The 13,538-nt window shown below is 37.6% G+C and overlaps 1 protein-coding gene across 5 annotated transcripts in view; it reads right to left on the reverse strand.

Annotated features, from left to right (window-relative positions):
* Nucleotides 1-13,538, reverse strand: part of LOC136856946 (uncharacterized) — a 317,012-nt gene that overhangs the window by 195,530 nt on the left and 107,944 nt on the right. For 4 of the 5 annotated variants that reach the window (XM_067135234.2, XM_067135233.2, XM_067135236.2 and 1 more), the window contains one exon: nt 5,712-5,888. The exons of the other annotated variant lie outside the window; for it this stretch is intronic. In XM_067135234.2, coding sequence (XP_066991335.2) covers nt 5,712-5,888 — 177 coding nt within the window. The remainder of the gene's footprint in view (nt 1-5,711; nt 5,889-13,538) is intronic. 5 annotated transcript variants of the gene reach the window in all.

Below are 13,538 nucleotides of genomic sequence, written 5' to 3' on the forward strand. Positions count from 1 at the left end.
GCTCCTCGAGATCGGGACTTCACCCCGTGTGGCGGGGGAAGCAGAACAGATTTTAATTAATTTAAAGAGATTCACCGAAGGATAATTGAGTGGTTATGTCTAAATCGCACCAACTAGATATTGGTCACCGGTCGCCCGCACTATTTTACCTCGAGTACGCCGGGAATAGGCGCTACGCAAATTAGGGGAAGGGGTACCGCTCCCTAGTAAAAACTACTGCAGAACGGGACAAGCGTCAGTCCGGGTTTGCGGTTCATTGACGGCGCAGCTACGCTCTTTTAAGCCTTCGTTAAGTCTTTGTTCAATAGAAATTAATTCCTATTTAAGGTGAAATAATCCAATTTGCATAAACAGTGTTTAGTTTGATCTCAGTGACGCCAGTGTTAACTTTTTGGAAAACCGTGACGTGGAAAATCATCTTATTATGATTACTATAATATAAGAATCTTACATAGTCGCATAGGAGATCGTGACCGGACGTTCACATTGAACGCTGTTAACCGGAGTGTGATTTAAACAGTGTCGTTGTGTCTGTGCAGGATTAAGTGTTAGCGGCTCCAACATCATCAAACAATGGCTCAGCAACTTCAAGATGGAATATTAATGGAAATCATCACCGTGGTGCCCATGGAGGAGGAGTAAACTCAGGATGGACTTCCCGAGTTGACAAAGGCATCACCACCATGTGATAGAGATGAGTACAAAGTTCTAATATCTGGCATGCATAGAAGGGATGGGAATATTTATTGTAAACTGACGCTATAAGGGATTTAAAGATGTAGTCCTGTGGAAATAGAGCGCCGGAATGGGCGCGTAGTAATTAATTCTTAGCTTAGGAAACCGACTACAGGTCTGAGTAATCGAGTGTAAATAATTAAGGGAATATAATACTTTAGCTTTGCTTAGGATAGTGATTCATTCAATTATTTTCTTTCTTGGGAGATTCTGTTGTTTATTTGCGTCAGAAGACCAGTAATAATTAGTTTATGGGAGTGCAATGAGAGTAGTTATTAGAGCATTCATTAATTTGATAAGTGCATGGTATATAAAACGGTAAGTACTGCGGTATGCAAAGGCACGTCACTACGAGACCCAGCGGCCAACGTGACAACCTCAAAATTTCCACCCTTTGAAATACTTAGATAAGGAGTGATAGGTTTAAATTGATTCTGTGATTAAATATGCCAGGAAGTGATCATAATAAGTGTATTAAACATCGATTCGTGTGAAAAGTAATTAATTAATGCATGTATTGCCGTGTGACGATAGTGTAGCCGTGTGCCGGCCATCGATTAATTAGCAGTCAGTAATCAGATGTTAATTGCCGCGCGAGTGCTTAATTGTGTTGTAATTGCTGTATAGATTCCGCGCAATGGCCACGTATAAGTAAGGTAGCGGGTAAGCTATGTAGAACGACGATAATAATAATAATAATAATAATAATAATAATAATAATAATAATAATAATAATAATAATAATAATAATAATAATAATAATGATAATAACAATCGGGCAAAGATTACCATTATGGGGCGGGAGTCGCGTTGCAAGAATGATATGATACTGCTGGGTAGATGTGTGTTTATTTTAAGGTGATTTGCGCGAGTCATTTTAAGACCGCAGTTTATTGTGGAAGTGCGTCCGAGTGATGTGTTACAGTTTCCTTTTAAAAGGGAATGTTACGCCTGTTAATGTGAGTGTTGACCCCTAGGGGAGGGAGAACTACCGTCTGGCCTTGGCCCAGCGTGTATTTTTTTGTCTGAATGTCCCGTAAGCGGAGGAGGATAGGACGGGGCTGTTAAAAGGGAAGTTGGTTTCTTTGAACGGCGAAATAATGTGATCTACCTAACACGGCAGAGCTGTGAAATAATTAACACGCGACCCGGCAGATGATGGTAATGTTTGCCAATGAATCGTTGTTAATTGTACGAGTATAATTAGATAGGGATTACAGGACCCTGCCTTCATCACAAGAGGTTGTCAGTTCGATGCTCAACGTAGGCATTGGAGGCCTACAGTGTCAGAAGGAAGATCCAGTGCCTTTTACGTGTTTTACTTGCATATCATGTACCATGTATGTGTTCTTTTTGTGTCATGTGTTGTTGTACATAAGGTCAGTGGTGGTTCTGTCCATCAGCTCGACGATGCCTAGAATAGCGAGGGTCGGTTCGATCCCAGGTGTTGTATCATATGTGTGTATTTTCGTTTTTTTTGCCATTTCATTGGGAAATCTAGGTCTTTATTATAATAGGGATTGCTCAGACGTGTGGTCGGACGCATGTTAGTTTTATGTGTTAGTGATAATATAGCCTCAGTGTTATGATAAAATTTCCATTCGCTATATGTCACGATACATCGCTTCGCGATAACGTACTCGTTTCTATCACGTATAACGGACTGAGGTCCACAAACAACCTACAACAAGCATTTGTAAATGTTAATGTAATTCATTAGGGTAATTTAATGCATCATTTCCCATTATCATTAAGGTTCAATAAACCGGTTTGTGAGTCAAATATTTTAATTCGAAGGTGTTCTCATTTTTAGTTATATGCCCCGCTTCTCCTCCCTTGTACGCCTCTAAGCTTACTTTAGTTCAGCGCCTATTTATTTCTTACTTCTTGACCCGTTAGCGACCCTGTAGATCTCATGCCGGTGCCAGTTAGGTAGGGGCGGGTGCAATATGTACATGTGTTTCATGAATTGACTGATTAAGAAGGGCAATTTGTTAGGGAATTTTCTTTCATTTTTTGCCGTTTACAAGAGATAGGTCATTTTTGGAGCAATTTATGGTCATTTTTGGCATTTTTAATTGTTTTCTGGGAAGTGTTATATTTCGTTATATTTGGATATTTAATTAATATTATTTGTGTTTCTAATACTTGTCTATTATGTTTAACTTAGACAAATAACTTGCTCAAGAAAGAACGTAGACTTGCAACATACCCTGCTGCCACTAGTTTTCAAGGAAAGAGTATTTTCAACTCGATTGCACTTCCAAGAAAACATACTATAAGCAGTACCTGCTTCCCCTATATGTAAGACGCATAATGGACTCGCCCAAGCTGGGCATTGCTCCTTATCTTCAGCTAGATAAGAAGGAAGTCAGTCGCCTGCATGCTGAGAGTCGAGTGAATTCTTTGTTGACAAGTACTGTAAGATGCCCAAAGTTAAAGGAAGTACAATTGTTAAATTAAAACAATTTGTTACACAATATGGAGAAAATATATTTTCCACTGATGGGAAAATATTATTTTGCAAAGTGTGTGATGTACAAGTTTCAGCAGAAAAGAAGTTTACAGTTGAACAACATGTGTCGCGAGAAAAACATAAATGTGGTGTGCAGCGACTTGAAGATAAAAAGAAACCGTGGCTTACACCAGACACTACTGGGTGAACCTTCAACATTTTCTCCATTTTGTGAGAAACTGTGTACAGCATTTTTATGCGCCGATATTCCACTGAACAAATTGAACCATCCAAAGCTGCGTACATTCTTAGAAGAGGAGACTTGAAAATCTGTACCAGATCCCAGAACATTAAGAAGAACCTACGTTGGAAGATGCTATGACAAAACGTTACAAGAAATAAGGATAAGGGTAGGAGACGGAAACATATGGGTATGCATAGATGAAACAACAGACAGTATGGGACGATATATAGCCAACGTTATTGTAGGCATCCTGGAAGCAGGGAATGCTGGAGAACCATTTCTACTACATTGTGAGCAATTGGACAAAGCTAACTGGTCAACAATTAGCAAACTGTTTGACCAGTCTTTGAGGCTATTGTGGCCCGATGGCATTCGGAATGACAATGTACTGCTTTTAGTAACAGATGCAGCACCCTACATGGTAAAGGCTGCAAATTCGTTACAAGTGCTCTTCTCGAAAATGGTGCATGTCACATGCCTAGCCCATGCGTTACATCGGACCGCGGATGAGGTACGACATAATTTTCCTGAAGTTGACAAGTTAATTGGGTGCATAAAGAAAGTGTTTTTAAAAGCCCCATCTAGAGTTCTAGCATTCAGAACAGAAGCTCTTGAAATTCCCTTGCCCTTTTCACCTGTTTTGACTAGATGGGGAACGTGGATTGAGGCTTGTTGTTATTACTGCGAGAACTTTGAAGTTGTAAAGAAAGTGGTCGATTCCTTTGACAAAACTGAGGCTGGATCAATAAAAACAGCCCAGGAACTCTTGGCTGACAAAGAAATTGCAGGTAAACTTTCCTACATAAAAACAAATTTTGGATCCTTTCCTTATGCAATAAGTGCTCTAGAAAAATCCCAAGTGCCACTAGTGAAGCAGCTGCAAATTGTGTATAAAGTTGTGAATGATCTGAATCATGTGTGTGGTAAAGTGGGTGAAGTTGTATCCATGAAATTGAATAAGGTGTTGCAAAAGAACAGTGGGTATAAAACTTTGTGTTCTATTGGCAAAGCATTGTCGGGTGAAAAGTTTTCTCTTACCGACTGCGAATTGAATCCAGGAGATATTGCTTGTTTTCAGTAAGCACCAATTGTTTCAGTTGAGGTAGAGAGAAGCTTTTCCATGTACAAGTCATTACTCGCAGACAATAGGCAATCGTTTTCATTTGAGAACCTAAGCAAAGTTTTTATTGTGCATTTCAATTCGAATTTATTGTAAACAGCCACTGAAGTTTGTTTTCTTAAATATTCTTTGTTAATTAAATGACACCTATTTGCTAGGAGAGTATTTGAAGAATATGCCAGTTCTAAAATATTTCTTTTTTTTTTTCACCAGGGGTGCAAAGTGGTATTTACTGTACTTTGTTAGTAACAAAAATAATTTAAACTTAATGCATTGTCATCCATTAAAATTCTCTCTCAAATCAGCTAATTGTTTCTTAAAGGATTAATAAATAAGTGACTTACGATTAATTTATTGGTCATTTTTTTCAAATTTTGTGTCATTTTAAAACCATTTCTAGGTCATAAAGGCATTTTTTATTTTGCATTTTCTTGCCCTAGTTATGAGGAATGCTGACTTGAGATCAAAATCCATTATGTTTATAACATACAGAATAACCTTGTAGATTTTCATGACCATGTAGGATATTAGCCTTCACAAGGGCCTTCAATCTTGGGAAGATAACAGGAATCTAGAAGCAATTGTTATAGCCATGGGACCTCTAGTATTTTTAACAATTTGCTTTATGTCGCAATGACAGAGATAGATTTTATGGTGACGAAGGGATAGGAAAGGTGTAGGAGTGGGAAGGAATCAGGCGTGGCCTTAATGAAGATACAGCCGCAGCATTTGTCTGGTGTGAAAATGGGAAACCACGGAAAACCATTTTAAGAGCTGCCGACGGTGGGGTTCGAATCCACCATCTCCTGCATGCAGGATCGCAGCTATGCGCCCCTATCCCCATGGCCAAATCGCCTGGTACCTCCAGTTTTATATGGAATCTGAATCACAGGGAAATGGCTTTTAATTTATAAGTTTCCCCTTATTGGTCAAGATTTTAACCATGACACATTGGTGAGAATTCAGTGACTATTTTACTTGGTTATCATGTCCCCTTCTCTAGCATGCCCTTTTTTTCAGTTAAAGTTCTTGTTCTGAAAAATAATTTTTTAAAATATTAATTTCCTGATATTTCAGTGAAAAATATTGGTTTTTTTTTAAATTCAGCAATTCTGGTTATAAATGACCAAGTAACTATATAAAAATATATTTCTTACCAGTTGTGTCTGGTACTACACAGAGTTCTTCACATTCTTCTCTGGTCTGGAACTTGTTGTTGTTACCCAAACAGCCACCATAAATAAACTGGCCACACTGTTTCCGTTCAACATCATAATACCATTTACGAATATAGCTTCTACAAGGGCCTTCAAACTTGGGAAGATAACAGGAATCTAGAAGTAATTGTTAAAAAGAAACCACTTTTAAAATTGAAAGTAAGTAATGATATTGATACCTCATAATATCCAGTCAATTACAGATTTGAATTAATAAACCTTATACCACTACACGTACATTAACAGGTAGCAGACTTAAAAATAGTAGGCTCTTGAGGGTTTGTGTTTGAGAATGGTTTCTGAAATGTTTTTAGAATTTAAAAATTTATCTTAATAAGACAGTTCTAGCTAAATTTTTATGATTAAAATGAAGTAAAGAAAGAAATGACATTTCCATATATATGAAAATCAATCAATCAATCAATCAATCAATCAATCAATCAATCAATCAATCAATCAATCAATCAATCAATCAATCAATCAATCAATCAATCAATCAATCAATCAATCAATCAATCAATCAATCAATCAATCAATCAATCCTGATCTGCATTTAGGGCAGTTGCCCAAGTGGCAGATTCTCTGTCTGTTGTTTTCCTAGCCTTTTCTTAAATAATTTCAATGAAATTGGAAATTTATTGAGCATCTCCCTTGGTAAGTTGTTCCAATCCCTAACTCCCCTTCCTATGATTGAATATTTGCCCAATTTGTCCTCTTGAATTCCAACTTTATCTTCATATTATGCTCTTTCCTACTTTTAAAGACACCGCTCAAACTTATTCGTCTACTAATGTCGTTCCACACCATCTCCCACTGACAGCTCGGAACATATCGCTTAGTTACAAGTGATAATTCTCATGTTTGATCCGTACTGAATTCGATGTTTATCAAGAGTATTACAAAAATGTTTATTAAGACCACCTTTTCAATACAATACAATGCAAGTTCTTGTAGATAAGATTTACATAATATTATAAAGTGCCTTGACTCAAACCTTAAAAATCATTGGTCAAGATCCTGAACAATTCTTATATGTTAACAAAGATTAAAAAAGTCTTAATTTTTTGTTCTTGTATAATACCTTAAAGCTGACACAATGAAAGCTTCTAAACTTGTGGTTGACACAAATGATTGCTAATGAAAAAAACTTGATGATAAAAATAACTTTTCTAAAGTTAGAATTTGGTCAGTCCTTTCTTATTTCTTGTGAATGTTAGAATGTCTATGACTAAAATGGATCTTCAACTTTTTTACACATTTTAACAACAGTAATTTTAACATCGAATTTGACTGCAACTTAACCAATCGTACAGCACAGATTCTAATTATGACTCCTTGGTTAGTGGTCTATAACAGTCTGACATTTTCACTTTGTGATTAAGTTTACATTAGGCTCTGGAACCAGCTAGTAAATACTTTTTTTTTTTTTTACACATTAGCTGCTTGGAAACGTTAGTAGACATTTGTCTGACGACTTGTTCTTCCTGGAACATCACACACGACAGCAAGCTGGATTCATCCAATTAACACGTTTTAACAACAATAATTTCAACGTCAAATTTGACTGCAACTTAGCCAATTGTACAGCACAGGTTCAAATTATGTCACCATGATTAGTGGTTTATAACAGTCTGACATTTTCACTTCGTGATTAAGTTCACATTAGGCTCTGGAACCAACTAATAAATACGTTTTCCAGAAAGAACAAGTCATCAGACAAATGGCTACTAACGTTTTCAAGCAGCTCATGTGTAAAAATTTTGAAGACCCATTTTAGTCATAGATATTCTAAATTCACAAGCGATAAGAAAGGAGTGACCATATTCTAACTTTACAAAAGTTCTTTTATCTTCAAGGTTTTTAATTAGCAATCATTTGTATCAACCATAAGTTTAGAAGTTTTTGTTGTGTCAATTTTAAGGTATTGACAAGTACAAAATGATAAAAAATGGTTTAAATTATAAGGATACTTCAGGATCCTGACCAATGATTTTAAGATTTGAGTCAAGGCTGATGATGCCCCCGAACGAGGGCAAAACATGTACTGAATAAGACTTTATAATATTATGTAAATCTTAACCACAAGAACTAGTAGGGCTGTGAGCTTGCATCCGGGAGATAGTAGGTTCGAATCCCACTATCGGCAGCCCTGAAAATGGTTTTCCGTGGTTTCCCATTTTCACACCAGGCAAATGCTGGGGCTGTACCTTGATTAAGGCCACGGCCGCTTCCTTCCAACTCCCAGGCCTTTCCTATCCCATCGTCGCCATAGGACCTATCTGTGTCGGTGCGACGTAAAGCCCATAGCAAGAACTAGTAGGTATTGTATTGAAAAGGTGTTTTAATGACCATTTTTGTAATACTCTTGATAAACATACCGCTTAGTCGAGCACCTCGTCTCCTTTCTTTCAAGTCTTTCCAGCCCAAACTTTTCAACATTTTTGTTACGCTTTTCTTTTGTCAAAAATCACCCAGAACAAATCGAGCTGCTTTTCTTTGGATTTTTTCCAGTTCTCGAATCAAGTAATCCTGGTGAGGGTCCCATACACTAGAACTATATTCTAGCTGGTGTCTTACCAGATACTCATATGCCCTCTCTGTTACATCCTTACTACAACCCCTAAACACCCTCATAACCATGTGCAAAGATCTGTACCCTTTATTTAAAATCCCATTTATGTGATTACCCCAATGAAGATCTTTCCTTATATCAACACGTTGGTACTTACAATGATTCCCATAAGGAAATTTCACCCCATCAACGGAGTATTTAAAACTGAGAGGACTTTTCCTATTTGTGAAACTCACAACGTGACTTTTAACCCCGTTTATCATTATACCAATTCTCACATTATCGGGTTCATTTTGCAGTTGCTTACAATCCTATATCGTGTATTTATTACTCTATACAGAATAACAACATCCACAAAAATCCTTATCTCTGATTCCACTTTAAAAAAAATATAATTTATATATATATAAGAAAACATAAAGATCCAATAAGACTGCCTTGAGGAATTCCTCCCTTAATGAACATAGGGTCAGATAAAGCTTCGCCTACTGTAATACATACATACATACATACATACATACATACATACACACACATATACTCATCATCATCATCATTTCCCTTTATCCAGCTGTAGCCGGGTAGGGGCAAATATGGTTCCTCTCCACTTTCTTCGGTCTTTCCACCACTCCTCCAACACTGTGTCCAAGTCCAGGTTTCTTTCTATAATGCTGCGTTGGATGGTATCCTTCCATCTCAATCGTCGTCGTCCATGGCCTCTCCTTCCTTGGATTTGCATTTCCATCACCTTTTTTGGCATTCTTTCGCCGCTCATTCGCTTTATATGCCCAAACCATCTTAGTCGGCTCTTCTCTATTCTATCATTCATTTTTTCCACTCCAATTTCTTCCCGGATTTTCTCATTCCTTATTTTGTCTCTTCTACTCTTCTGTATCATACTACTCAAGAATTTCATTTCAGCCGCCTGTATTCGACTCTCATCCTTCTTTGTCATTGTCCAAGTTTCTGCTCCGTAAGTTGTTATGGGTACGTAATACATCTTGTACATAGTATCCTTTGCTTCCATTGGCACATCTTTGTCCCATAACATATTTCTTACACTATGATAGAAACAACTTCCAGCTTGAATCCTTTTACTAATCTCAGCATCCAGTCGAGCATTCTCCATTAATTCACTCCCCAGGTATTTAAACGTTTCCACTACTCCAGGTGCTTGTCTGCAAGTCTAATCTGACCTTTCCCTTCTTTCTCCCCTCTAGTCATAACAAGAGTTTTACTCTTTTCTACACTTATTTTCAATCCACATTCTTCAATCTTCCCATTCACCACATTCAACTGTTCTTGAACCTTCCTGTCGTCTTCTCCCCAAATCACAATATCATCTGCAAATAACATCATGTTCATTTCTCTTCCTCCATATGCTGCTTTTGCTGTTCTCATGATGTCATCCATAACTAATGTAAACAGGACTGGTGATAGAACACTTCCCTGTCTCAGCCCACTAGTTATTTTGAACCAACTTGTCCTGCCAACTTGTGTTTGAACGCAACTACAACATTCCTTATACAATGCCATGATCATTTTTATTAATCCCTGTCCAATTCCTTTTTGCACCAGACTGTCCCAAACTTTCGTCCTAGGGACACTGTCATATGCCTTTTCAATATCAATGAATGTCATCACCATATCATTCCCGTACTCCCAATGCTTTTCCATTAGTTGTCTCATAATGAAAATGGGTTCTATTGTTGACCTTCCACTTCTGAAACCAAACTGATTTTCCTGTATCTGCTTCTCAACCCTCAACCTTATTCTACTTTCCAGTATCCTTTCCATTATCTTAGCAACATGGGATATTAGAGTAATTCCCCTGTAGTTCTTCAAAACTTTCTTATCGCCTTTCTTGAAAATTGGGATGATTATTCCTTTTTGCCAATCCTCAGGGACCTCCTTATTCTCCCAGACCTTCCTGAGAACCTGATATGTCCACTGCAGGCCTACAGCTCCAGCTGCCTTTATCATCTCCACTGAAATTTCATCTATTCCAGCAGTTTTTCCATTCTTCATCTTTCTTACTGCCATTTCAATTTCATTCATTGTAATTTCTTTATCCATTTCTTCGTCAACTAATTGCCTTTCCTGGTCGTCCATTGAATGACTGTCATCCGTTCTTATGATCAGCAGCTTCTAAAATATTCTCTCCATCTATTTCTTATTTCTTCTGGCTTTGTTAAAATTATGCCACCTTCATCCTTCACAAATCTGGTGTTTACTTGATCTCTCTTTTTGTTTCTTAAGATACCATACAGTAATTTCTTGCTGCCCTGCGTATCATCTCTCAGTGTCTGTGTAAATAAGGCCCAGCTTGTCCTCTTTTCTTCCTCCACTACTTTCTTGGCCAAATTCTTTGCCTCCACATATTTTCTCCTACTTTCTTCAGTCTTAGATGTTTTCCATGCTTTCCATGCCATTTTCTTTTCCTTCACTTTAATCTTTACCCTATCATTCCACCAGTGTGTTTCTTTGTCTTTCACATTTCCTGATGTTCTACCAAACACCTTTTCTGCACATCCAACCAGTGCTTCCTTAAATCTTTTCCATTCCTCTTCAACATTCCCCACCTCCCACATTCCCCACACATATACTGTACCAGGAAATGTCCACACTTGAGCCTACCTTAACGAGCATGGGCAGTTTACGCAGGGTGTATGCGGTACACTATTTGAGTGGGTACAGAGATAGGTTTTAGTTCAAGAATAGTCATTAATCTTGAAGTTCTGGTTTTATTTCAATGTTTGATTTATATCACCTTTGTAACAAATAGCAGGTTTTTGGTACGACATATTGTGACCGTGAGGCCACAAATGAAAGAACAGGTGTTGGTGCGGCTTGTGTCTACTTGTCGGCGAGATGGGGTGCGCGCGACCTTGGACAGGGGCGCGAACGAGTTTTTTTGTGCAGAGAGCGGCCGACTGGCTAACGGAATAAAAATAAAAAAATGAAGGTTGGTGACTGGAAGAAGGAGGCCAGCGCGTGTCACCTGTACTTGCGAGGAATGATTTGAATGAAATATTTGTAATATCTTTGGTGGCGACGTGCATAATTGCGGAAGGCTCACGGACTAAAGTAAAATAAACTGGATAAAAGAATAGCACATTTGGAGGATATAAATTAAAAACTGAAATTTTGGAATAATTTGCACGACCTTGTGGCTAAGATGGTGATGAAGTTGTAGATTCGTACAGTAGAAGAATTTAGCCCCTCAATTGACTTTACTTCCGTGTATGTGCACCAGACATGACATTTAAGTCATGTGATACGAATACTCGCTCTCACACACCCTCTGGCGTGTCTTGGATTATCACCTTCAGTCGCTCAGCGTGGAACGTCGCTTCACTCCTGCGCTCTACACGTCTGAAAATTGGATATAATTTAGAACAGTGCTGTGATCAGACGTCGAATGTGCAGACGTTAATCCCTTAAGTACGTGTCATTTCTAAAATACTGTTACGTGTGTGCTTGGAGCCTACTCTAAAACATTTTGTGTAAGTTTCAGCTTTCTTACGAGTGGACGCGGAAGACGTGGACGTGAATAAATCCCAGAAGAGGACGGAATCTCACATCATGGATTATCAGTGCTTCACCATGAGGTTCTAAACCTTTGACCATCGTTGGCGGCGCCGGGATGCAGATTCTTTCTTCCTGGCATGGCTGATTGAGAACCCAGACTTCCAGACATGAAGATTCATCTATAAGTTAAGTCGATTACGTCTCATTTATATCTGTTCTATGTAGTTTTGTTCTATTCTTTCTTTTTCTTAGTAAGCTATTTTGATACTTTTTATGGCAGTTTATTTGCTCGAATACGTCATGAAACTGACACATGTGATTATTTAATGACCATGTGGCCATGAATTTGACAGTGAGGGTTCTGACAGAGTTATCCATGTGTTATCGACACCATCTCTGCTTATTGAGTAATCTCGTCACGAATATGAATTAGTTTATGTTTGATGGATTTAATGGTAGGATATTTCGTCCGTATTTTCTATATTTTCCTTGTATTTGAACTTCTACTTGTACCTCGTGTCTGAGACAACGTGTCATCGGGATATTGAGTCCTAATTCTATGTGCGAATTTAATGTGAACATGTGCATTGGAAGCATGTGATAATTAATTGGATGTAATTAATCATCGAGACACTTTTAAGCGGATATTATGTATTTGTAGGACGATGGTAGGTCCTGATATTTCACGGCTACATATTTGAGATTAAGATGCGACAAGTCAAAGTCGTCATTGTGGTATATTGTACGTATAGAGTTTATGGAATAATTGGTATGAATCTTCGCGATACTGAGTTTTTCACATGTTTATGGATTATTCGCGATAAATGCAGTGTAGCCTAATATTAGTGTCTTCAGATGAGGAAAATGAAAGTCCATGTTTATCGATGTACTTTTAATTCGTGGGAATATCCCAAATTTTCTCAAGTAATCCAGTAATTTCAATCTCAAGGTACAGATGAATGTTCGAGAAGGCCTTAGGTCTAAAGAACAAGTCTTCGACGAAATATCTAAATAATGTCTGATTCATGATTATACCAGCTCATTCGTTGATGTAATTTTTACTCTCATGTGATAACTCAATCTTGCTGTAACTCAATAAATTTGTTAATAGGAGAGTGAAAACGGTTGATCGACACTCGTCGACATGTACATAGTGTAGATATTTTCTTCTTAGTACTCACAGTCTTCTTACCAATTTCCGTAGTTAGCTGTAGAAGTAGTAATTTATTAGTATTTAGAGGGTTATTTTTTTTTATGTGTTCTATTCTGAAACATGTGACACTGATATTATCGATCGATAGTGGACAGGATCTCCACATGGATGGTATTATCCCCATTTATTTACGTTTGCAAGCCCGAGAGGCGTTTTATTTAGTTTAATCATTGGTCAAATACTTAACGTTCAATACAAATTCTCACGAAAGGAGATGTGAGATGACGTGAACAGGTATATCCGACGTCTCGGATTAACTTAGAGAAAACCAAGGCAAATTCAACTTTTCATTTTATCGTAAAGATAACGACTGTAAATTTTATTATTTTGTCATAAGTGTTAACTTTTTGAATCTTGGTTATTTCTTTACTAAATTCGTTCTTACAATTACTGCATTTTTTCCAGATTATCGATGAAGGCTTGGCCCAGACCTCATTTTTCTGAATGAAAA

The sequence above is a fragment of the Anabrus simplex genome, chromosome 1, assembly GCF_040414725.1.
Source record: "Anabrus simplex isolate iqAnaSimp1 chromosome 1, ASM4041472v1, whole genome shotgun sequence".
NCBI classification, from domain to species: domain Eukaryota; kingdom Metazoa; phylum Arthropoda; class Insecta; order Orthoptera; family Tettigoniidae; genus Anabrus; species Anabrus simplex.